We start from the raw sequence: 26,422 nt of genomic DNA on the forward strand, positions 1-26,422 counted from the left end.
TTTTCATAATTTTATTTTTCTTGCTAATAAATGGCTTCCTCCTTGAAATTCGTACATGTTGTGTGTACCATATTATATTAAATGCTACAGTTTAACATACATATTTCATTAGTTGAATGTTATAAATGTAAGCGTTCGAATACTTTCGCGTACGAGTGTATATTTTTAGAGTATTTTGAAAATGTTTGTACAACGTTCCGTAAGATTAAAGTTTTTAACAAAATAGATCGAATAACGCTCGATTAAAATGTTGCAATATATTTATTTTATGTATTTACACTGAGTTGATTGGTCTGTTTTATATGAAGCTGTAAGGAAGAAACGAACAAATCGGTTGTTCATTTTTACATTGTGTCGCGAATGGGCGTAACTACGAGCTCCTTAATCAGAACATTTTCCGGAGTCTGCAACGCGAAGAGAACACAATCGGATACGTCTTTAGGTTTCAACGGCATAGATGGGTTCTCCTTCAGCCATTGTGCGGTCATGTCGGTTTCCACCAAGCCGGGAGTAATGGACTGTGATAAAAAAAAAGCAGTAATGTATGATTAACGAGTGATTATAATAATATTATAGGTTGGACAGTAAATTCTGTTGCAAATGTATAATCTACCGTAACTTTAACATTTACAGTCACTTAAACGTTTTGTCAACTTCTATGCTATGGAACTATTACGCATATAAACAACCACAACAATTATCTAAAGTATCATTCGACAAATCGAGCTATAGATTTGTAGCAGAACTTTTTGGCCCACTCTGTACAAACTCACCATCACTTTAATATTCGATTTGGCCTGCGCCAATTCCATACGAAGGCACTCTGTCAAAGCCGATAATGCCAATTTGCTGGCGATGTAAGCAGGAGATACTGGGCGATCGCAAGTGACTGGAATCTTCCAACCACACGTATCATTGATATTTACAATGATACCGTTGTTGATTCCTAAGTACAATATAATAAATTACGTGTATTATTTATCTGCCTCTCAACCAATACTAAAAAAAAAAGCATAATAGTTTTGTATCGTCAAATTTCTTAGTCGTATCCGTGTCACTGAAAGGTGGACTTGTGTTATTATAGGGGTTTCATTTTTTGTATAATTAGGTATCTTAAAGAGTTAATATTAAGGGGGGAGAGGGGCAATGCATAAGTACTTGTTATCTAAACTGTTTCGATCTATAGTTCAAATAATGAATCGTAAACTTTTTGAGGAATTCCAAATGACCTGCAGTTCCTTTTTGCCGTTGTGCTTACTTTATTTTAGGGGGTTTAGCAATTTTGTGTAACTGAAGAGGACGAAAAATATATGTGACATTGTCGGTGAATGTGTAGTAGCAGAACGTACGCTGAGGAATTAATTTGCCAAATTTCGTTCTGGAGATACCAGAGTCTTCACGATGAATTTAAGTCGGGACGATCAACGGATATCAATGACAATGTTTTGAAGGTCCTAGTGGAATAAAAATCCATGTCAGACAACTAGAGAATTAGCAGATAAGATGAAAACGATCTAATCTATTGTTTGACGATACGTGGAAGAATTAGGAAAAGTCAGCAAACTAGGCGTTACACGACTATTTGGCGGAAGAAAACAAGGCGGTTTATGAACAGAAACGAATCATTTTTGGATGAACTAATTACGGGAAATGGAAAATTGGTCGCGTACGAGAATATTACTGAAAAGAGTGGGTAGATGAAAACCAACAACCTCGGCCAGAACCTAAAGTCACCCTTTGCGGAAAGAAGAGGAATAATTCATCATGAACTGCTGGAGCGTAAATGAAACAGTTACTTAGTCAGCGTTGTACGGTGAATAATTGATCAGGGTACGCAAATGAAATGAATAAAATTGCTAAGACACTTGCCCTTCCTTTTCATCAGGTTTAATGTTTCTTTGGTCATGCAAGTTAATCCGAACAAGTTCACGTCGAAGGTCTTCTTCCAGTCTTCTATGTCGCCGGATTGTACCGTGAGGTCTATGTTAACGGCAGCATTGTTGATCAAGATGTCCACGGTACCCAAATTTTTCTCGATCCATTCTAACGTGCGTTGGACCTCGGCCTGATTAGTAAGATCGCACTGAGCAGGGACGAGTTTGCCTGGCTTTGATTTCAATTCATCTGCAAGCATCTGTTCAGAGTACATAATAAAGAAGTAAGTTCGGACACACCAATTCGTAATCTCGTTCTTCGAATTCGATTTTCTCAAGAACTAAGCTCCGAACGAAGGAATATTATTTCTTAAATTCCTTCGAATGTATTACTACGGCGCTCTATTGTTATCTGGAATACTCGTCTGTACAAAATTTCAAAGCTCCGAGTGGATTAAAAGTGCTAAATGAAAAGCATGTAAAAAGAGCAAATGTGATAGTATAAGATGAAAAATTCGAGACAGACAGGTACAATATTTGTCCAGAATGGATCGAAAGCGTTAACGGACAGTTAAATGTTACCTTGATTTTGTCGATACGACGAGCTATGCCCACTACTGTCATCCCCTTGCCAACCAAGCACTCCGTCAAGCATTTACCAATGCCGGAGTTAGCACCGGTGACGAGGGCAACTTTCTCGGTCCAGGATTTTGTCTCCATGGCTGTTTTCTGGGCTTTACTGACTGGTTTACGAACGTGCACGAGAACTGTGGAACCTCGACCACCAAAATTTGTCTGCATTTGGCTGCGTCACCGACGGTTTATATACCGGAGTGAAATAGTGAACCAAGATTACCGAGGTCGCGTTAATCTTCAAACTTAAGATATTTCACCGGTGTTTCCATGCTTGCGATTTGCTGCAGTCTCGCAAGTACTTACATCCGAGACGATATTGCATTATTTTCAGGAAATAAATTAGTCGATAAATACAGTTGCAGGCTGCTGGGAAATGGGCTTGAGATAGGATGGTATTTTGCTACGAGAGAGACCCACTTTCATTCGGTTAAAGTTTGTCTCGATCGACCGAATCATTTTTCTTTTTCTTACAAGTAATTGTGCATTGATTTCCTATGTATTGTGTTACGGTAAATTGAAGAATATACATAGTACGTACTAGCAATTGTAATGTAATCGAAAGAGAAGCGATTCTTTGTCGGAGAACAAATGAAAACTATAATCCTTGTAGGCATAATTTGTTAGTATAATTTTAAGTAAAAGTATTGACCCCTATTATTTTCAGTGTTACAAATTAAATAACGTTAATATAATCGCGCATTTGCTAGCATTTTAAATTTAGAAATTAACAGTTTTTTATAAGTTTCAGTCCTATGCAAATGTTATTTAAAATACATGCGCGCTATATGTTTACTACACGAAAGAACAAAGATAAACGAGATACAGATATCTTCTTAAAGAGTAATATATTTCAAATATTGCGTCAGATGTTTACTTTTACATCATCTGCATTAATTAATGAACCCTTTATAAATTACATTATTTTTAGCATTCGCAAAAAAATTACATAACGAGACATTCGTAAACATTTATAACGGTGTACAAATTCAAAAGTAAATTTTAATGAAAATAAATGCCCAAGTATATCCATTTCAGTATGAAATGTTAATAACATAAATAGGTAAAATTTAAAAAATATACAGAAGGTTACGCTAAACGGTAATTGAGTTTCTGTAATTACTATGTAGTATTTGCAGATATTTTTCTATGAAATTCGCAATTTCTTCCAACTATCATAAAATCATAACACGTGTAACGCATAGTGAAATTAGTTAAGAATATTGCATCAGAATTTCCAGCGATCGAGAGAGTTTTATTTTAGTGTAAATCGGTCAACAGTATCTTCTTCGCAGCAATTACTAAACAAAGATCGATAGAGACCCGTATCGCACGATTCACGAAGGAACCCTAACCCTAACCTGTCGGTTCCTGTCTCCCAATATTGTTTACTCTATTCTTCCGACATAATGTCTATTCGAAAAGGTAATTTCCTAAATTCAAATTGATTTTTGTTGAATACTCGAAGCACGTTCTCGACTAGGTGAATTTTACTCATTGAATGTCCTTTGTGCTTAGCTATTTTTTCACGGTCATTCAGGATATCGATTATTCGTTCTGTTCCATCGATAGTTTTTCGTGCAGTCGGTAAGTGAAATCGTGCCCACCTTGTCAGTACTTCAGGAACATTCCCAACGCGAGGTCGACACTTTCGTGGTCAAGGAAACCGTAATCCAAAAATACGTACGATTTTGGGAAATATTTGGTTAGTTTACTTAAATAAGTAGCACGCATCGCTGTTCCGAGTTTATTGTTTAGCATACATCTAGTCATAGCCGAGTTGTGTCTGTAAAAGAGGCATTCGATTTATATTTTGGCGCCTAAATATTGGCGCCAACGAATCAATATTGCGTTCGATAATGTTGCGAATCGGAGTTAGTTTTCTCGTAATGGCGGATATGCTTCTTTTTCGAAAACGTGCGTTGTGCATTTAGTGTAGAAGTTTTGCTGTCTTCCCTGTCCTCTTACGATGCTGCTGTTGGAATCTTTTAGGTAAGTTAAACAATGATATAGGTATTAAGGTTCAAGCTCTTATCGTATTAAATATCACTGTTTAATCAGCTTTTGCCTGTTTAACAAATTCGTTAGTGGATTCTAATTTACGAATGAATTTACGGAAGAAGGGTAAACGGAAGTTGCTATACCAGTGAATCTAACATTTTTATTCGTTATTTGTGAATAAAATTCGCCTAACTGTGTCGTGCATCCAATGTATAATCAGTGATAGATACGATCTGTATATGATTAATTTGTCGTGGAATGGGGCGGTCATCGGTGACATAGGTATTATAGGTTTAGATAGGTTTACATAGGTATAACAAAGTAAATAGTTATTCGGCAAAGTTTAGATTAAAAATCGTTCCGACGTGCACTCGAATCAGCGGAAGTTGGTGGGTGAAGAATATTTCTTGTCCTATTTTCGCTTGTTCGTGGTCGTGTGGACCGCGATCGGGACTCTGTCGGTTGCAGCAGTTGCGGTCGTTCGGGTTGCGGTCGTAGAGGAATTAGCGCGATTTGTGGTCGGTGCTTATACTGCTTATTTTTAAAAACAAGATGGAATTCGAGATGCGGTCGGACGCGAGGTGTGTGCCTAGTCAGGCACTAAACCCAGGATTTCATCGACAGTTGAAGCACTTCCGTGGAACGGAGTCCTTCTGTTTCTCGACATTTACGCGAATTCTCGGTGATTTGGCACGGTATCATGGAGTTGGCGGAAACTTCGAAAGGCAAACCGCTCGTACTGTACAAGGGGTACCAGTTTCGTCAGTATAGGAGCAACAGGGAGGTGATCACGTGGTTGTGTCTAAACGAGAAGACGTCCAAGTGCAAGGGTCGCATGGCTACCAGGAACGGAGAGATCCTGAGGTTCGTCGAGCATACTTGCAAGCCTGACCTGGCCAAGTGCGAAGTTAAGAAGCACGTGGCTATAGCCAGGAAGAGGGCGCGGGAGGAGGTGTTACCGATCGCGCAGATCTACAAGGAAGAAGTAGGACAGTTGGTCAACAGGGGGTACGAATTCATCACAGACGTTCCCCCTTACTCGTCGGTGAAGAGCTCTTTGTACAGATTGAGGCGTGGAAGGCAAGGAGACACCGACGAAACCGGAAACGATCGGTCAAGTATTGAGTGCGTGGAAAAGTTTTGATGGATTCTCGATGGACGTCTGTATCAGTACATTTTTGTTTAAAACAATAGACTATCTATTAAAATTCTTTGTACGCGAGGCAACGAACTACTGCAAATTGTTACGACCAAAAGTGGCTGAGCAGCCAAAGCACTTTGAGTTGACAATTTTGTTGAAATTGAATCAACGTTAAAATTATTGTGAAAAACATACATACGTGTTGCGTATATAATAAATTATATATGTCAAGTATCGTGGAAACCTTTATTTGAATTTAAACTACATTCGTTGTTATCGAGTATGGAAAACAATATCGTTTAGAATTATACAAAGTTAAGTGAATTTTAATGCTGTTTACGATTTTTTTGTTTATTTTGAAAATACCACAAATCACAGTTTAGAACCAAAAAAAAAATTCTTCCAATCTCTGGAATCAGTGCATCAAATTATGTAGTAATAATAAAGAGAAAAAAAATCGATCTTCGAAGATGACCATAATCGGCATAATTAACAATCCGTGATAAATTTACTCGCGTTGAATGAAAACACGCGATACGTTATGTCATTTAACGATTAACTGTTCTTGTCAGAGCAGTCGAACGAGAAAAACATTTGAACACGTAAAAACAACGATAACGAGTGAAAGTGTCTTCGTAAGCTTACATAACCATAATTGTTATTGCATTTATCGTGTAATAATCGTGCAATAATTGGCATAGTAATTCTAATAAAAGTGCAACTCGGTGGGTACTATCAACAAGTTTATTACCAAGATTCGCCCAGGGGCCGTAGAACGATGTCTTGAACCTGAAAAAAAACATAATTTTTCAGTGCGATTAACTGTTACGAAAATAACGAAATCTAATTACAAGTGTATTATCAGACGCGTTGCTTAATTAATGCGTTTACTACTTTTGTGGGTCAAAACCAAGATAATTGCCTTTTCAAGCGACTTTAAATATTCGTGTATAACTTTTGAAAAGGATATTATTTTTGACGATTGAAAAATATAATTTTTCTGCTCTTTAGTTTCTTCTGAAAATAAAATTACAAATATTATCTATTTTTAGATCTATCACACATTGTATGATATTGTACACCTCTGAAGAAAATAAACAAACGATATTGGGTTGGGTCGAGGGGCGTATGGATATAAGAACGTAAGGGTAGCTCGAGTGTTTGCGAGAGAGCGGACCCTCTGGTGGCGAGTACAGGAACTGTCCCCGCATTAATACAGTTAGAAACGGGGAAGAATACTTACAACGACATTAGGACCATTTGATAAAATGTATACAGCCGCTGCAGCTACGTCTTCTGGGTCTAGAGTGGGCAACGAAGCTAATGCCTCCTCTGTATACGTGCTGTACGAGACCATTAACTCCGTTGCAACCAGTCCTGGACTGATACCCTATAGTAAAAGATTGAACTTTAGGATCTTTTGCAGAGTAGTTGATCGAAAAGTTCAGAGCAGTTTAAATAACAAGACCCCACGCTTTAACAAGTAAATATTAAACGAAAATTAGATGGAATGGAATGCGTACCGTGACGCGTATCCGTGTTCCCGTGAGTTCGTGTCTGAGCGTTTGCGCCAGAGCAACCACAGCCCTCTTCGAGGCTGGATAAACCGAGAAACCGGGTATGAAGGGTACTCGTTCACCCGCGAGGCTGTTTATGTTTATCACGATCCCTTCTTCTCCGGTCTCTCGCATCGATCGAACCGCCTCTCGAGTGCAGAGACAAAGCCCGAGGACATTCGTGTCGAAAACGGTGCGCCAATCCTCCAGGCTACCCTCTACAAATCAATTACTCTTCCATACACTCTGAACCTTAATAGATTTATAGCATAAGCGAAGTAGCTACCATAGAGAGATGTTAGAACTTTAAAAATATTCGGTCAAATCACAGCCCTCTTACCAAAAGGCATCACAGGACAGTGCACCCATTCTTTAGACCAGGGGCGAAGAGAATTTATTCTCTGCCTCAAGTTACAAAAGTTCCAACTAGGTCTATCACTACCACTCAATCTATAAAATAAGTCTCTAACTAGAGACAAAAAGTAAAGTTATTAATTGTCCCGTTTACCTATCAGCGAGGACTCCTTCGTCATTCCAGCGTTGTTTACCAACACGTTTACAGCTCCCAGATTCTCCTGCACCCACGCGAAAGCGGAAACGACGCTTTCCTCTTTGGAAACGTCGCATTCGACCGCGTGTAACTTTCCCGTGCAATCTTCGAGACTTTCTGCCAGCTCCTTGACTTTATCCACCCGTCGTGCAAGCCCAGCCACCATCATTCCTTGGACAAAGAGCCAGTGTTCTCATTACTTTTTCCTCTTATCGACAAAAATACACAAGTTGTAATAGGAGATTTTAGAGAGCAAAATAAGACGACAATCAAGAATACTAATTTGTTGATCGAGGTTTCGTCAAAAAGTTATTAACGTTTAAAGTTACGCCTGTAGAACGGCAATCTGCTTACAGCTGCGTACGTGCGCGATGGTGTGCCCGTTCTACAGGCGTAACTTTAAACGTTAATAACTTTCTAACGAAGCTTCCATCAAATTGGTGTTCTTGATTTTCGTTTTATGTTGCTCTCCAAAATCTCATTAAAATTTTGTCCCGCATTGTTAGTAACGTGTCAATGCTAAAGTTTTTTTTTAGTGCAAAGATTTACTTACCATTGCGGACCAATTGTTTAGCAATGGCCGCCCCGATTCCTGCACTTGCTCCTGTCACAACAGCCACCTTTCCTGCCCAACGGTCCATCCTTACAACGTCGCGTACGATCAGCAACTGTTCGATGAAACTCCGGTAATAAGATCGCTTATAAGTCTAGAAACCGATCGGTAAAAAGCAATGGCGGTTAAAAATCGTCGGACTAGTCGGACCGGAAACCCGATAGTCTCGCGGTAAACCCATACTCTAGCCTTCACTCTGATACGTCCTCGACAATTAATGTTGTTTGCAAGATCTCTGACATCCTGTCTGCGATCTATTTCGATTTCCAATGAATTTTTCTAACAACTTGTTCGCTGCAACGATTTGGGGTAAAAAAAGAAACAAAATATTTTATTTTACATTTTTTAAAATTGTATCGTGCAAATTAGAAATGCTCTATAGTTTGGTACTTGTCACTTCATAACGTTTACGAATATTAATTTATCCTAAGCGTTTAGAAGGAAAGTTGTCAACGCGTCGAATTTTTTTTATCGCACGAGATTAACAGAGTTAAGAGTGGTCAAGAATAAATTAATATTTCTTGGTATCTGAGGACAGATTCGATCAAAACAATTTATCTATTTGATAAGTTGTTTATTAATTATTTTGATCGAAATTGCACTTAGATAGAAACGATGATTTATTCTTTACCTCTTTGAATTATTCTTCCAAGTAAATTAGATTTAATTTTACTCTTTATTCGAAAACTAATGAAATGTACCAGCACCAGGCGTCGTTTTTAAGTACGCACTATTCACTTATTTGAAGAACTGTGACTGCAACGTGGCATACTGTCCGCGATTGCTCGTAGAACGCTAATTGAGAAGCCATTGTTTTCTGCTTATTATTATGTTTCTCCGCTGCTTCGATAATTCAATTATTCTACACCGACACGATTCTGCGTTTAGAATCGACTGACTTTCCTTTGGAACAATGTTCGATTAGAGAGTCGAGTTTAAATTGTATTACTACATTACCCATGGTTGAGTTTATTAAAAATCAAAAACAAATTTTTAAGAAAAATCAACAGAGTATAGGTACAGAAATTTGGTGAAAAAAAAATATTTCAAATCGTTCTGAAAAAATTCTTTTCAGTTGCAGGGATCAATTACAATCATTTTTGGTCAATACATATACCCCCAAAATCCTTTGCATTTTCGAGAAAAAAATTCTTTACTGAGATATAATGCGGTATAGTATTAATAAGACTTCTAAATAGATATAAATGAAGATATTTTGTTAAAAAAAAAGAAACGTAGTAAAAAGTTAAAGGTTAATAGTAAATGGGGGTAGAATAATTGAAATCTACAAGTATTTATTTGATATAAGGCGCCTACATTGCTAAATACTATACACTTGAATGTATTTGATCTGCTTGGGCAGAACTCTAACAGTTTGCTTAGGTTTGGAGGTTCGGTCAGGCGTCCCGCGAGAACGACAATGATTCAACTAAACGTCGTCTAAGCCTGGCACTAACAGGAACTGCTAACAATGGCGGTTAGGCGTAGAAGAGTTTCGATAGTAGAGTGACAGAGTCAGCCCCATTCGACATAAACGTCACACGCCGGATTGCCGTTTTTATTACAAATATTAGAGAAGTCGTTAACACGTTTTCTATAGTTACCGACAGTTATTTACAAATCCTAACTCTTATAAATCGCTGCGGCACGATGCAATTGGAATCACGGAGAAAATATACGATTTATTCTTTAACCGTCAACAGCTCGTCCACAACGGTTTTTCGATCGAACCGGTCATTTTATCAAATCTCTAAGAGCTTTAAGCAGCGTTTGCAACTTTCTCCATTTTCATCGCGTGTTCAGTTGTGAAACATAAAATTGTTGGCACAGGTGTACAGTGAAGAGTATAACTGGAATAAATAATTATTTATTGTTGGGATTAACACGTAATAAAGAAAGTAAATTCTGTTGTAAATATGCATATACACATATGTATATACTAGTGTCAGCTTGTGTGAGGTATTTTTATGGGTGAAAATTAAATTTGTTTAGGGATACATATGTATATGGGACTGTGTAAACGCTGCTTTCGTTTGCTCGTAAATCTAGTAAAATGACCGAATCGAAAAACTATACATACTACACTGTGAACGAGCGTTGCTCAATTTCGTCGTTTACTGGTCGTTTTTCTTTGTTTTATTTTCATTTTCTATTGTATAAGCTTAGGTGGACTAAGGCCAGAGATGGGTAAAATTCTTATCCTACGTCTAATAACGAACAGTGAATAAACGCAAGTTTATCCGTTATTCGTTAAATAAAAATAAACTCCGAGCACGGAAAACGCATTTTCCGTGAAAGTTTACGCAACCGGATGTCTTGGAATGTAGGAAGCATGGAGATACTGTGCTCATCTATCGAACTGCACGATTCGATTTACGATACGCTTAATAACGAAATATTTCATAGAGATCTAAAAATGTTCAGAACTTTGACTCGCTGTGCATCTCCCAAAAAAGTTTTCAAACCATTGTTTCAAACAAATGTAGGATATTAAATTCGCGCGGCATTCGGTTATTTGGGAAAACGATCGAGACGTTTAATTAAAATGAAATTGAAACGCGAGTTTCGCGCGCGGATAGAAGAGGCTAAGAAAGAACATTCCTGGGATTCCCCTCGCGTACGAGATATGTGAAGTTTTATTTTTATTTGTTTGCAGGGGGACACTGATAGATTTCACCGGTGTAAGTGTTTGGCCTGGGGACAAGATGTGGGAGATCTACGATACGTAAGTACATACAATGTGATTCGATCCGTAAGCGTCTTCTCCTCCACGTAAATGTTCAACTTAAACGTAATTAGAAATCTAATTTATAAATGTACGATCACAGACGCAAACTAGGAGAAGCAACCTCGATTGCTTCGAAAAGGAAATGCAATACTTATCGTAAACTCTGGAAAGTTTGGGCACGCTGAAATATTCGATGGCAAGATTGGTGAAAATTTAAACGGTATTTCAAAGGGTTTAACTATTGGATAATTAAAAAAATTCCACGACAAACAGAAAGCTCCTATTCACGGATAGTAATAATTAAAAAGAAAGATAAGAATTTTCCTTTTCTTGATTCCAATTCACGATGGACCGATTTGTGAATGTCCTTGTCATCGTCGTGCGTACCCTAACTTTTGAACAGTAACGCGTACGATGAATGAACGCTTCCAATCGCAAGTTTGAGACCTACGAATATTTATTTACTTATCAATGCGTATAATATTGCTTCGAGTCTTATCAGTAAATTCTTCAACAGGCTAGAAAATTAAGTAATAAGGCTCAGTAACTTTTAAAATACAGAGAATACTAGGAATAATACGCAAGAAGACGTAATGATTAACGCTACAAATTAAGAAAAAGGAATGTAGATTTTAAAAGGTGCCTTAAGAAAGTATCCATATTGCAAAAATCAAATAATATTCGATGAAAAATAGAATTAAGCGGTCTCGAAGTTGCGATCCATCAGCGTGGCGACTGTCTCCAAAATGAAACAAACGAGAAGTCATCGATTTAAGATAGTTATCTGGTATACGAGCGATTCGTCGTCTCGTACAGTCCTGAACGCTCGGTTATTTCCCCTATTCGCTACAGTTATCATCGATATATCGAAAATTCGCTAGTACAAGTGTTTTAGATATCGATTGTAACTGACTCGAGCCGGATATCGATCGAGGGAAACGCAAAAACTTGATGCGCACACTCGGCGAGAAAAATAAATCGACGCTCGATATTACAAATATACATTGACTTTTACATATTAGTGTCCATACTAAAATATATATGCGACGACTTCGTAGCTGCAACGTATCTGTTAGCACGGCCAACTCTTTTCTCTTATCTCTCGATTACTTAGATCGCGTTAATCGTCCTGAGGTTAAGTATTTACCAAGAACAGTCAGCCACGAAGGTTTCCCGCCATTTTACGTATACAGCTAAATGTCTCTTTTTTAAATTAATATCCAATCTTGTTGCGATACTCCTTTACCCAAATAACGTAAAAAGAATTTAACGCGCGTATAAATAATTATAGACGAATGTTAAATAGAATTAAGACCTTAACTTTGCAATCTATTCTAGGCTGACTGTTCAATGACTAGAAACGATATCGAACTCGACGAAATCCTTTTTATCTTGTGAATACCCTTTAAAAAACTATGATTGTAACGTTTGGTAACCGAGAAACCAAAAAGATAAATCAAAAAGAGGGACAGAGAGAGAGAGGGGCGACTATTGCATCGACAATCCTATTCGATATAGTTCAGCTATTTCATGCGACCATAAGAAAATTAAATAGCTTTCTTTCTTCTTCTTCAAATTAGATGATCACAGTTACAGTCTGTTTCGATGTACTTATACAAAATTGTTCCTCCGATTATTGAATATTCATTATTGTATCTCAGAATTGCTTAACGTGCTATTCATAGAAAACACTTTGAAATAGACACGACCGTAAGGGTCTCGGTTCCTCCTCGTGAGTAATACGCGAGAAATATAAAGGGAGAGACGAGACTCAAACTCCCCGGAAAAAAGCAACTTGGTTAAAATACAGTAAACGATTCACAATACCTCTCTACACGTGCACACGATCGACATATCGAAGAATGAAATCTCTAGAGGATTCACGCGACAATTCCAGACAGAAGATTAAAACGCCTAAATTCTCGGCACGCATTTATTATTACACCATTCGTGTCCGTGTCTCCAAATATACAATAACCACCGCTACCTCTGCGAGTTATTACATTGCCATTATTATCTTTGTTTGTGTTTTTTACCATTATTCTCGATATCTGTTCTGCTCACGACAAGCAGTTCGTTTTAATTCAGATTCCCTTTTGTTTTTTGTTTGTACACGTAACGGCTCCCTTTTTGCAAATAATTACCACGATTGTGTCGAGTTTTATTTTCAAATTTATTCTTCCTTTTTTTGTCCCAAATTTTGTTCGAACTTGCCAAGTGTTCGCAGCTGCGGGGGCGTAGCTTCGCGGTACGACCGAGTCGGAGAATGTTTATTTACAGATACTCGATTTAATATTAGAACACGATAGTAATTATTGCTCCCTACATTTATATGAAATATGTCGATTGAAATTTTGTCACGAATATATAATATTTATTATCTATTAATTAATATATCAGTTTCGTATTTCGTTTCTAATCTACCATGTCGTATTACGATGAAAAATTAAGTAATCAATCTTACATAGTTAAAAAGTATATGTTCTTCGAGCCATCAAGGATCAGAAATTTCGATAAAATATTCGTATAGAACAATAATTACACGAATACGATGGTGTTTTTAAAGTGTTAAATTTACGGAATCGCGTTCATTTTAAGAATCATTCGATCGTACCAACCTGGCCCCGCGTCCCGCGCTGCGTTTCTATAATATAATGCTCGCAACTTCCCGTTTTACACTAACCTCGTCGAATACTTTCTCGAATAGCGTGCGAATAGGTTTGTCACATTTAAAAGAGATTTTTAGAGCTGACTCTCTGAAATATTACGAGGATGATATTGCCATGGTCGCGCATGCAACAGCTCCCGTATCGCGAGCAATTGTAACGCGAAACGAACGCGGGTGATTTGTTTTTCTTTTTTTTTCTTTTCATTTTTCTTTTCTTAGCCTTCGTTTCGCGATAGAGAGTTAGGAACGATGCTTACACCCAGGGTAGGCAAGCGTAGGGGGCACACTTATTGTAATTATGCACAAATGGGAGCGAGTGTCTGCCTCTGTGTCAGTGATGTCGTGGAAAGGGATCGAAATGCGAGGTTTTAGGGCCCTGAGGATTCTGGCCCGCGTTGCTACCTGAATGATGCTGCTGCTGCTGTTGATGTTGCTGCTGCTGTTGATGTTGCTGGTGTTGCTGGTGGTGCTGGTGTTGCTGGTGTTGCTGGTGTTGTTGGTGTTGTTGACGTTGTTGTTGCATTTGGTACTGAGGACGTTGTTGAGGTTGTTGATGCTGCTGTTGATATTGTTGGTGTTGTTGAGGTTGTTGATGCTGCTGTTGATATTGTTGGTGTTGCTGGGGCTGTTGGTGTTGCTGGTGCTGCTGGTGTTGCTGGTGTTGCTGGTGTTGCTGGTGTTGTTGGTGTTGTTGGTGTTGTTGGTGTTGGTGTTGTTGGTGTGGTTGGTGTTGTTGGTGTGGTTGGTGTTGTTGATACTGTCGGTGTTGTTGGTACTGCTTTTGCTGCAGCTGCTGCTGCTGTTGTTGTTGTTGACGTTGCTGTTGCTGTTGCTGTTGCTGGAGCTGTTGTTGTTGCTGTTGTTGTTGCGATTGATGATGTTGTTGTTGTCGTTGCTGCTGCTGCTGCTGCTGCTGGTGGTGCTGAGTTTGTTGCTGGGGTTGTGATTGCTGATTAGGTTGTTGTTTCCGTTGCTCCAACCCAGCGGCCAAGTAGGAGAACACACAGAGTACCGAGTAGCAGATTTGATCTGCCTGTAATTCAGGCAGTGGTCAGCAGGATGTAGAATATTTGATTAATACTCGGGCGAAATGAATATAGAACGTAAACGTAAAGGTATAATAAAAAGAAAACATTGTTTCCCGAATCTGTCTTTGTAAAATGTGTATTTTAAAACGGTAGAGTTCGATATACACATTTTACAGAGACAGATTCGGGAAACAATGTTTTCTTTTTTATTATAGAGTAGAAGAATTTAAAAGCAAAATGGCGATCGGGGAAAAGAATCTAGATCTAAATTATTATTGGAGAATAGTATAGTTTTTGGTTAATTATGCACGGTGATCGGATAAAGGAAAGCGATGCGCGAAACGAAAGTTACGTTAAAAGGTGGATAAACATAAATCATAAGTAAACCTTCATGCATCGTCGTTTTCGGAGTTGGCTTGAATCTCAGACGAGAGTTCAGATAACGTAAAGGCAACGGAGAATACCCTGTGCATGCAGTGGCACAGTTCATTGGCCTGTTACACACCACACAAATCTATCACTTACGTGTTAAATAATCAGAACTTATAAATTACAACACATTAATAAGAAAAAAAATAAGGCGAACCTGCTGACTAACCACAATCGTTGTGATTTTTTTACTATTATTTTCTGTTATTTTATTACATAGTTACAACTTTGGTTTCTCAAAATTGTTACTCTCGACAACGTACTTGACTAATCTGCAGGTTGGTGAAAACAAATTCTCAAACCCAATAAAACACACACACACACACTTGTAACATCGATTAATTATCTAAACTATCATTTTTCGATCGATGTACTTACCATTTGAGACTTATATTTACGTTGAATTACTTGTCTAGTTTTAGGATCTGAAACGTAAAATTGCGTAGGTTAGAAAAGATCGTATATTTTTCTAGCTCTGATCTCTCTCGAAAACATATTTACTCGTTTGTTAGATAGGGTTACTCACTGAATTCTTCCAATACAAAGATCCCATCCTTCTGAGTAAAGCACTTGCGGATATGATCGAGTCTTACAAAAAACTGCAAATAATACGATCGTTTGGCATTAGTGGGTGTCGTAGAGAACGTGGCGCGGGATCTACTGGTACATGCACACTTTAGTGATTTATCCTCTATCGGGCTTTTACGCCACTGGCAACGTGAACCGTGTGTGCGAACAATCATTTCGAAAGGCGTGATAGTTCGATCGTAATGCTCATTTCGACCGGTGGGATCAAGCTCTGAGTCTCCGTGATCTCACGTACTATCGTATCGGCTAATACGCATCACAGTGCACCATTTTTTATTCTTTTCTTTGCTTTATTTTTTCACTCGCTTGGCAAAGAAATTTCTCCAAGATCCTACGAGGCAATATTTTATTTCAATTTTCGGACAGAACCATTACGGAGACATTTCTTCGCCACCAGTACCAAAGCTCATCGTTTCACGATTTAAAAATTATTTTTCCTGTAAAAGTCACAATGAAGGTTGGTACTCGTCTCGATTTTTTTTAATTGGATTTCAGCACGGGAACACATATCGAGAGAAAAGCTGGCCGTTGCACAGATACACGCGACGATTATACTTTTCTTATTTCACGCAGTATTATTGTGCATACTCCGTGACCGAACTTTTCTCTAAACACGAGTGTGCTTCTCGGAAAGTCTACGCGTGACCGAGATCAAGGAACGATGTTAAAATTCATGCACGTGGAGTAAATGGTAACGTTCAAAGACACACGAGTCTCGAGCTCCCAGAGATATTGTGAAAACGAGAGATTCGAGTAGCTAGGATTGTCTGCAAGATTTATTTGAAACGAAGAATTATTTTTAAATTTATATTCTATAATCGAGTTAGGAAATACATACAATGCCATTACTATTTAAATGAAAAATTACTCTTTCTATAATTACTCTATCCAAGTATTAAATTGCACTTTAACTTTAATTTAACTTTGGTAATCTGAGGAGAACCGTAGACAATTTTCGAATAGCTCGTTTAAAAGTTTTAGATATCAAATTTTATTTGATATTCCGTTGGAAAACTACGGCCAGAACGGTATATTGTCGTTTTCCAGTCTCTCTCTTTCTCTGTGTAGGACTCGTGTGTTCGATAACGATTACCGACGACCATGCAGGAATTAAGAGGAACGATATAAGGGCCGAAGCGTAAATGCAAAACATCCCCCGGGGGCACGCGATTATACACCATGCATCATTTTCTCCGCTAATTAAAGTCAAGTCAACCATTAGCAGACGATAATCGATATATAAGCGGCGCAAGCGATTCAAAAATTCTAGCTCTAATTTGTTTATTATCATTTTTTCTTGTTTTCGCCGCCTGGTGCGATCGTCGATAAGCGAGTTTCAATCATAAACGTAAACTCCGAAGCGAGATACATATATAGAGCGGCGGCCATTTAATTAATCGCAGCGATAAAAGTAGCGGCAGGCAGGCAACTCTGGAGATGGCCTAAACTCATCAAATGTAAATGTCAATCGATTGCTCGGTGTCGGTTTAATTCTGCTAAATGTGCGTTCGCATCGTTTCAGACGCGACGGAGAAACTAAACTGACGGCGGACCTGTCAAAGTCCCCCCTTTTCTTTTTTTCTTTTGCTTTTTTTTTCTCTAAATGATGCACAGTCGTGATTCGATCGAGGGTTGCGGTGGTCGAGTCGCGGAGGATCGTACGTAATCGATGGTAACAGAATCGATACATCGTGTCATGCTATAGAACAGTGTTTTTCAAACCGATTCGCTATATCACTTAAACATTTTTAATTAATTTTTCCACGCGAAAACGAGGATACTTTCTACTCTCAGATTGGCCAAGAAATATCCCTGTTTCCTCCAAAAATTAATCAAGAGCTATTTAAGAACCTCTCAAAGAGAGAAACGGATGATAAGAAACTTTTATTTTATATAAAGATACCACTATTGGTACATTTGCACCTTGTTGTTTCCTTGCCAAAGTATTGCCAAGTATTGCCAAAATCTGCACATACTTTTTGGCCAACCCAATATGTACGATTTAATTCTCAACTCGATCAGATGAGAACACCTTTAAACCATCTGTAATTTGTAATTTAAATAAATAAAATTCTCTGTATTACGAGAGTAGATTGATAGCCAAAGACTGAAAAACACCATTATAATAATCTCGAGTGTTTGTAGTTTATTACTCGAACTTGTGAGTCGCGTACCAAGCAACGATCTATGGAAGTTTCAGGTGTTCCTACCCAATTATCGAACTCGAAGTGTAATTCTCGATTTTTCTCGATAGAAGATGGAAATGGTTTGCAAAACACTGCTATAGAAAATGTACAGTCGGAAAAGGGGGTGGCGCGGGCCTCGTTCGGGGTCGGTTTCCAACGTTTCGGGAGTTTCATTCATAAAATCAGACATCACTATATAGCACGAAACCATTGCTCTACTACATAACTGGCAATGTGAGAGCGGTTTTATAGATGGGTTTGCAAAAGCGGGCGACTTCTTTCTATTATACATATATATAATATCGAGATCTACTCATTCATGCAGTGCATTCAAATTTCGTTAGAGACGTACATAAACATTCATCTCTATCGTCGTTCTTGGTGAGAATAGGTACCCGATTCGCGTTCGAGCTTTAAAGTTGCTTTCCTTAACGATTCGACGATCCTCGTGGATCGGTAATGTCTGTCACCCGGTTTTGCGCGCGAATCGATTCGATAGAAGAGGTTCTTAGATACGGTTTCTGGAAGCTGGATGCCAAACGAGCTTCTCGAATCGGATAACTGCAAGAAACGATCTACCACGTAACTGTCTTTTTTTCGTCCCCGCCACAAAGGAATATATCAACGATGAAACTTTTCTATTTTTTATTCGTTTTTAACGAAACTTTTTCACCGTATTTAGTAAATTATTAAACGAGTAAACGTGATCTAAATTATAGCGTGTTTGGTTTTATTTCTAATCGTAGAAACTTACAAATACGGTGGTAAAAGTTTTATTAAGAAGGAACTGGAGAATAAAAAAAGTTTCATCGAAAAAAGTGGTCGTTTTTTAACGTCCTTGTCTCTTATCCGTATCGGCGTACGTCGCGAAAGAAAAACAGAGATACGGATTAGCTCGAGTTACGTTCGATAAATCGTAAATAAATTTAATTGACACGCGACGCGATTCGAGAAGCACCGTTCGTATGCACCGTAGTGAAATTGCAATTAACGAGCACGTGGCTTGTGGATATTCGTTGTCGCGGCAGCGATTGTTTAAATTTGCCACCTCCAGTACCAGCAGTCGAACCGAATCAGCGATCGACAGAGATCTTAACGCGTGTGACGAGTGATCTCTAATCTCTACTGCCGAAACGCACTCGGTGTAATAACGTAGAAAGAAAAAGCTGTGATGAACACGAGGAGGATAATGAATACTGTGTACAGGATCGTAATATAATAAGTGTACGAATGACAGAGGCTATGGTAAAAAGATATATAGTTGCATTGAGTGCACCGAAACATTGCTCTACAAGTTGCACTAAACACTACTTACAAATACTCTCATCTAAGACAATATTCTCGTATCGTTATGTCAAATGCAGCAGACACTGTTCCGCGTATTATATAGATTACTGGTACCTGAGTCAGCTTTACGATAATATATCATAAGGGAACATATAATGTATATATATAATAATACATATATACGTGTCGCATGTATGTATTTTATACGTATACGTGTCACAACTAACACCGATCGATGGTAGGAAGAACAGTAAGGTAGACAGAGCAGATCAGTTAATTTAAATGCACTGTTAAGAGTGTGGTATTATAGTAGAATATAGTATATATGGTTAATAATATACGGCTAAAAGTAACGGTGAAATAAATAAGCATTTCCGGAAAACACGGCCAACATTGATTATATAATTAATATACTGAGTTCATATAACAAACAATGATTTAATTGTTTAGTACCTCGAAATCCTGTTTACCCAGCCCAGGGGCAATGTCGACGGACAGGACAAGAAAACAGAAAACAGAAAAACAGAAAATTAAATTTCTGACAACAGGTTAATATCCACTCAGTAGTAAATAACAGGGCTCAGTACGATGATAATACAGCTAATTACCTATCGTCATGGCCAATTAAAGATAGCAAAGATTTCATTGTTCAAGGACCATCTCAAAAGTTCCCCAAGCTGAGAAAAGTCTATCGACGATGGCTTTTTTTTTTTTTTTTGTTAGCTTCCGATACACGAATCGAACCGATATCGATTCTCACGAACACGCGTCTACGATATACCGATCAACGATTCTGATCGATCGTCGATCCCAGTGCCTCGAATACCCTGTCACGACGGTCCTCTTTCTCGTTTCCGAATAGACTTTCCTCGCGTATGACCACGACAAATAATAAATCAAACGAAATAATGTAGAAAAAAGTTGTTAGACTCATAGAGAAAAATATAATGGCATCCAACATTCAATACAAATCATAATAGATATATAGAGTAGTAGTAGTAGTAGTAAGTAGTAGTAGTAAGTAGTAGTAGTAGTAGTACCAGTCAAGGGCAGTCTGTATTCTCCCTATCTCTTATCACTTATGAATGTAATGATAAATATGTAATGATTATAATACAGATAAAAAGAGACTGCAGCTGCACATCGAGCTCCATGCAAGAAAACACTGATTAACGCTTCAACAAAATATTACCCAACGAAATTACCCATTATATATACGTATATCACGTAACATGATATAATATACATATTATGTCATGTATATGGTTTCTATAGGTATATATTTAATATAAAATAGGTATATGTATATATATATATATATAGAGAGAGAGTATATATACGTAGAGTACCCTGCAGGTACATGAAATACAATTACCACACATTAAGTGTTAAGTACTAAAGTAAATAAACAAATATCCAATGAGATAGATAGAATTATGTAATAACCAGCGTGTCAGGGCTAATTCTGGTCCCGTGTGGATCATAACGGTGTGTATGAGCGTGTGATGGACGGTAACGGTATACGTGTTGTTTACAAAGTGCTGTGTGTGCATATACAAAAATTATACGACGTTTTCGGTGGAGCTGGGTAATCGTTAATTAGATTTTGTTTACTCGTGGCTCGCCTCCCCTTCGTTCTTCTCGTAGGTGGTTTTTTGTTTTTTCTTTTTCTCTATCCTCGTGTGAGGGTGTACTCGTGTGTATGATTAATCGTGTAGAAGACAGTCTGAAATGTGAATCGACTCCCGTGCGAGTACATGGGTGTCCCGAGAACGAAATCAACGATCAAAGGTCTCCAGCCTCGAGCCGGGTAAGTTTGGTGTGCGATCCTGTCCTCGTTAATACACCTCGCAAACTCATACATAAGACTGGTAAGATACGTACAAATACAAATTAAGCAGATCGTGGTGGCTAGCGATGGGAGATAATATTGAGTGGTCCTTGCATCAATGCAGTAACGAAAGTAGGGGTGGGGGGGGGGGGGGGGGGGAGAAAAGACACAGAGAGAAGATTCAATAATCGAAAGAATATGAACGATAAAAGAGATGGAGGAACGGCGGACAATGCTCCCCTTATTGCTTGCCTCGGTTCCGTTTTATATTAATTTATTTTTTCTTCAAATTAATATTCTCGACGACCAAAGGTTTGAAAAATCGACGCGTTCGAATTTAAAAAAGCATCTTTCGCGGATCGATCAGGCAAACGTTGATACATTTCGCATCTATAGGACAGCAAACGCGCGAACGAAATTAAAAATTGCGATGCGTAACGAACCGAGGCGATTTCCAGCCGAACCCCCGTCATTCATCAACATAACAAAGTTTTCGGAGTGATCGTTCGATCGCTGAAATAAATACATCGTTATACGGTATTCAACATTAGTGGAGGCAGATAACATCGCCAAAATAAAGACACGGAGTCATATAATATGTATAATCAAAAGGACAGTAAGTGTGAGAACGTAAACGAGTCGGTAAAAATAAATAGGGGCGGCTGGTACCCAAAAAAGGTGGATAATCGGATGCGATTTCAACATTACACGAACAATTGGACAAATGTAGAAAATAAGAAACGTTTGCACAACCGTTAAAGTTCGAAGTTTCCATTCTTCTTGCATCGTTAGAAACGCAAATAGTTGGGTGCACTTTTAGGCGCGAGTCATACCTTGCTATTCGCGAAGAGGAGACCCACGCCCTCCATGCAAACCTGAAGAAGTCCGCCCTCGCCGGTGCGCATGTCCTGCACCGGGAATTCCCCGCCAAGCTCCACTCCCATGTTCGCCCCACGACCACGGGCTGCTGCCTTTTCCATTGCATCTTTTATGCAATAATACAGCTCCTTACACTGAACATACATCACATCAGAACGATTAAACATCGACATTTCCTCCCTTATCGCAGCTCCGACTGTTAACTGCCTCGTCGCCAGGATAGCACGCGTCGCCAACGAGCTAAATAATTTATTCTCCAGGTGATACGTTAAAGAAAATTAGTTTGGTAAACCTACCACGACCGATCAATCGAATTTACTAAACGATTAGCACTATTTTAGGTACCGTGCAACTATTATCGAGGTCGAGAATTTTACTTTGTAATTTAATTCTACAGAAACAATTTGCAAAGGCATACCTTTTTAGTGTAATACTTATACAGCTGCGTTTGCCCGCCGTTCCGTCTCCAAAGGCACAAGACTTTGTTCTTCGGACTGTAGGTCATGTTGACCAAACGTTCGTACCACCATCGCTCGACGATCACGCCATTTACGGACCTTAGGACCAAACCGTCGTGGCGGACTTCGAGAAAACGTAGGTCACCCTCCGCGTCGATGCCGGCGTGCACGGTGAACGACTGCCGGTGCATTTGTCGAGACGTCAGTGGCTTCAAGTCTATGTCGTTCCCGTACTAAAACGTTCAATAAACCTTCACGACTGTCGCCACTTTAGTTAATCGCGATTCGAGCACGATCGTTCGAAATTTATGGGTATCTTCTAAGAACAAACGAGATTGGAAGCTTTGAAACGTTGCAGTTTGCATCTGAGGGGCTGGAGACTGATTTCAAGTCTTCTAGCCTTTAGCTCCAATGATGGAAACTGCAACGAAGCCTCGATCGACAACGATTTTGATACTCACAAGATTATGGATTTGGTCGAGAAGTTGATTGAGTTCTTGACTGTAGATCAGACCTATGTGGCTTTTCCCGAGCAGTCTCCTCACTTTGCGTTTCACCTCGTTCTTGTCGGCGTTCAGCATAACCAGGATCGCGGTCAGATTGTGCAGCAAAGTGCACAACAGTCTGTCTTCGTCGTGCTCCAGCCGCTTCTTCTCGCTTTCGCTCAAACTCTTGTACCTTTGCACAGAAACGTGGCTTAGTTTCATTTTTATGGACACTTGAGGTTCTTCGTATACGTATACATTTGTTAAGAGTCGACGTAAAATTTATTTGGTTCATCCGTACCTTTCCATCATCTCTCCAGGGCCTTGATCCATACCGATCATGTCTCGTTCTTGGGACACGGCGTCCAGAAATGCATCCTCCCAAAACTGCATCTGGTCCCAAAGCGAGGACCTCTCTTTTCCCAGCAAGCCTGCGACATTATCGTAATTTTATGGTAATTTATCAATTTTTTATGTGTAATTCGGTCTATGTACCTTCGAACAAGTAGGTTCTAGCAGCCTCTGGACTCGGGGCGGTCGTGGTTGGCACCAGGCTTCCTCCGTGATACCGGAAGCCGGTGCTCAACGACGATTTGCTCGACCAAACGCTGCCTGTGCGTTGTTTCGGCTGACGCGGGAACTGAAATCGTAGAAACGGTCTCAGAATCCTACGACCACTCCGACGTCCGTTGTTTCACGCGATATTCGTGATCGATCGATCCTGATCTAACGGTATCTAAAGTACTAGCGGTAAGCTCGATTACTCTTCTCTAAGATCGATGGAAAGCTTCGAACGATCATACAAGGTTGATAAGCAATTTCATACAAGCTTCTTGCAAGCATTGAATGATGCTACGATATAATTGGTATCGTTCCTGACGATACACCATAACGGTGCTAAAAACTAGCAAGGGAAGGACACGAATCGCTCATACATTTTCACGGGCTTTTACACAATAAATCTTAGGGTTCCGATACTTTCCTCGCATTATCTTTATACTATTTTGATTGAAAATAATAATCGTTTACCGTTTAAAGTTACGATTCGACAGCTCTTAAACCAATTATCGATACTTGTAACAATGTTATATCTAGTATGCATCAATTATTTTAATACTCTTTGTTCAAGATTCACCATGTAAAAGTCCGTAAAAATCCGTGAGTCACCTATTTCCTCTCGTAAATAATGGAGAAATACGTGTGCTCGGTGTACGTACCATCGAAGAAAGAAACGTTTGTAAAAATTTAAATTACTCGTAGCATAGAGTGAAAAAACTATGCAGAATTTGCATTATGACTGAAATGTGAAACGTGTTTAGACTTAATGTTACGCAAGCTTTCATCGATATTCGGTCAGGTGCAAATGCTAATTCGGTGATCGTAGCGACATGCTATTTCCCTGGTCGATGATCGTTAAACGACCATCGTTATTCGTTCGACGGTTTTTCCATTTTCTCACTTAGTCCGCAAGCTCTTCTTTGTTCCTCTGCATCGTTCAACTAATTACACCGTCCAACAAATTAAAATCTTTCCTCTGTTCTGTAACATTTATTAGGCATTCTTACGAATCTGGAAGCAGAATTGCTTTTAGTTTTTGAGAAACAGGAATTTTTTAAATTAAAAACGCTAGGAAATTTCGAGTATTCTTCAAAAAACAGTGGAAAGGTTTTTGATCTTGAATCGGCATTGTTTCAAACTTTGAAAGCCATTTGCAACGACCAAAAATCAAAAACCTCGTATTCGAGAGACTTTTCGCTATTTTTTGGGGACCAACTGGGAACTTCTGCGTTTTTAACCTTTTAAGTACAAATTTAAATCTCCTGCTGTAAACTTTACATAGTTAAAAAATAAGTTGCTCAGACTAGAAAGACTAATTTGCACGTAACACCGTTACTTTTTACAAAAATGCGTGTTTCTCGAAAACCGAAGTTGACAGAGCAATTTCTCTTCCAAATTCGAGTTTGTCAGCCGGTGGATATTGCAGATCAAGATTGGACGATGTTATCCAACGGCTAGTTCGTCTAGTGGCGACTAGTTTCGTCTTCAAGGTCGACTCTAACCGATCTAAGAGCTAGTTAGTCTAATAAAAAGGGGGAAAAAAAGAACTGATTCAGTTGATAATTTACATTGCCTTGCTCGACCTCGCTATCAGAGACAGTGCTTCGGAAAGAAGCTTGGTGCGCTTGCCGAAAAGCAGGATTAGTGATAATGCTACCTCCGTCTGTGGACAAAGCTTCGCTGCTTCCTGTTCCACCTCCCTGCCCACTCTAAAAACACATTACGCTTCTATATAGCACAGTTAAACAAAAGTGAAACGTGGCGGCGTATCGATCCAGTTGAATTCATTCTTACAACAGCTTTCGACCTTATTTAGTTTAGTTTTCTCGGGCAACGTGTCGCCTCCGTATCGCGAGGCTCGCTTCTCGTAATCTAACGACAATTCGTGCAACAAACGATATCTACTCGTGTACATACGGTTAGTTTGCGTACACGCAACAGCCACTGGATTCGACGTGAGAAACGAAAGATCGTTCTTTAAGAGATGCTAGTCTCTATTTCCCATCTTTTTTTTTTTAAATTAATCTACCGACTGTAAAGTATTACAATGATGGATTTGTCGCGTTATAAAACCCCTGGCAAACAGTATTTCCTTCAGATATTTAAAAGAGTAAATTTATTTTATACAAAGAGTGTTTTATTTTATGCTGTTAGCGAGCTCTGTACTCCGTATTTTGTTTTTAAAACATCGAGACAAGGACTCACTCGTCCTACCATAAATTCTACCCATTCTACCTGCCTTTCCTCGAATTTTCCGAATCAATCACCGTCTACTTTTCACGATCCCTAAACGCTCAACGAGCCAATAGCGTTTCTTCGTACCCCTCCTCGAAATAACATGAAATTGGGAACAGTGAAATAGTGCGTAGTAAATTTACTCTTTTTACTCGTCGCTACAACAGTAAAATTATTACATTTTCTGTCCTTTGAACTCGTTGGGTGATATACGTTTTGCCAAGGATCGTATAAATCGCGACAAGTATCATCGTGATGTAAAGTTTATGCGTTTTCGTTGGGCCTCGCGGCCATTTTACCTCGGAGTCGAACGACGTTAGCCTGCTGAGGAACTTCCCCTTTTTGGTGAACATATCGAGGAACATGTCCGTGGTCGATTGATTTCCCTCGGTCGCTGCCGACGTGTGTCCGTGCGGCATCTCCAAATAAACTTGAGGCGGCTCTGTCACAGAATTTCAATCAGGAAAACACGTTTTACGCGCGATATTGCGTCGATCATTACGAACCTGATTTCTGTCGGTCGTCAGTGAATTCTGGCTGCGAAGGGGACTGTGGTGACTTTAAGTTCTCCCTGCTGCCGAATGGACTGGACGCCTGAAGATAAACATTCAAGAAAATCCAACGATATCACGTAATCGATTAACCCTTTGACTACGAAAAGCGTATGTATAAGACCTTAGGAGTATATTAACGC

General features: G+C 39.0%; 2 protein-coding genes across 2 annotated transcripts in view; both read right to left on the reverse strand.

Annotated features, from left to right (window-relative positions):
* Window positions 1–329: 329 nt before the first annotated feature.
* On the reverse strand, window positions 330–9,135 carry LOC143346119 (uncharacterized). The gene is made up of 10 exons (XM_076773894.1): window positions 9,000–9,135; window positions 8,309–8,462; window positions 7,714–7,926; window positions 7,173–7,423; window positions 6,893–7,039; window positions 6,401–6,438; window positions 2,457–2,679; window positions 1,870–2,134; window positions 774–946; window positions 330–518 (listed from the first exon to the last, which is right to left on the reverse strand). The coding sequence occupies exons 2-10, from the start codon at window positions 8,394–8,396 to the stop codon at window positions 345–347; spliced, it is 1,572 nt and encodes a 523-aa protein (XP_076630009.1). The 5' UTR covers window positions 8,397–8,462; window positions 9,000–9,135; the 3' UTR covers window positions 330–344.
* Window positions 9,136–9,646: 511 nt separating this feature from the next.
* Window positions 9,647–26,422, reverse strand: part of Rab3-gef (Rab3 GDP-GTP exchange factor) — a 32,425-nt gene continuing 15,649 nt past the window's right edge. The window contains exons 22-32 of the mRNA XM_076775737.1: window positions 26,235–26,322; window positions 26,028–26,170; window positions 25,062–25,202; window positions 23,431–23,575; window positions 23,237–23,366; window positions 22,912–23,128; window positions 22,411–22,683; window positions 21,947–22,126; window positions 15,748–15,820; window positions 15,600–15,646; window positions 9,647–14,797 (exon numbers count right to left, since the gene is read on the reverse strand). Of these exons, the coding sequence (XP_076631852.1) occupies window positions 14,096–14,797; window positions 15,600–15,646; window positions 15,748–15,820; window positions 21,947–22,126; window positions 22,411–22,683; window positions 22,912–23,128; window positions 23,237–23,366; window positions 23,431–23,575; window positions 25,062–25,202; window positions 26,028–26,170; window positions 26,235–26,322 (2,139 nt within the window). The 3' untranslated portion in view covers window positions 9,647–14,095. The remainder of the gene's footprint in view (window positions 14,798–15,599; window positions 15,647–15,747; window positions 15,821–21,946; window positions 22,127–22,410; window positions 22,684–22,911; window positions 23,129–23,236; window positions 23,367–23,430; window positions 23,576–25,061; window positions 25,203–26,027; window positions 26,171–26,234; window positions 26,323–26,422) is intronic.

Source organism: Colletes latitarsis, chromosome 10, assembly GCF_051014445.1.
Source record: "Colletes latitarsis isolate SP2378_abdomen chromosome 10, iyColLati1, whole genome shotgun sequence".
NCBI classification, from domain to species: domain Eukaryota; kingdom Metazoa; phylum Arthropoda; class Insecta; order Hymenoptera; family Colletidae; genus Colletes; species Colletes latitarsis.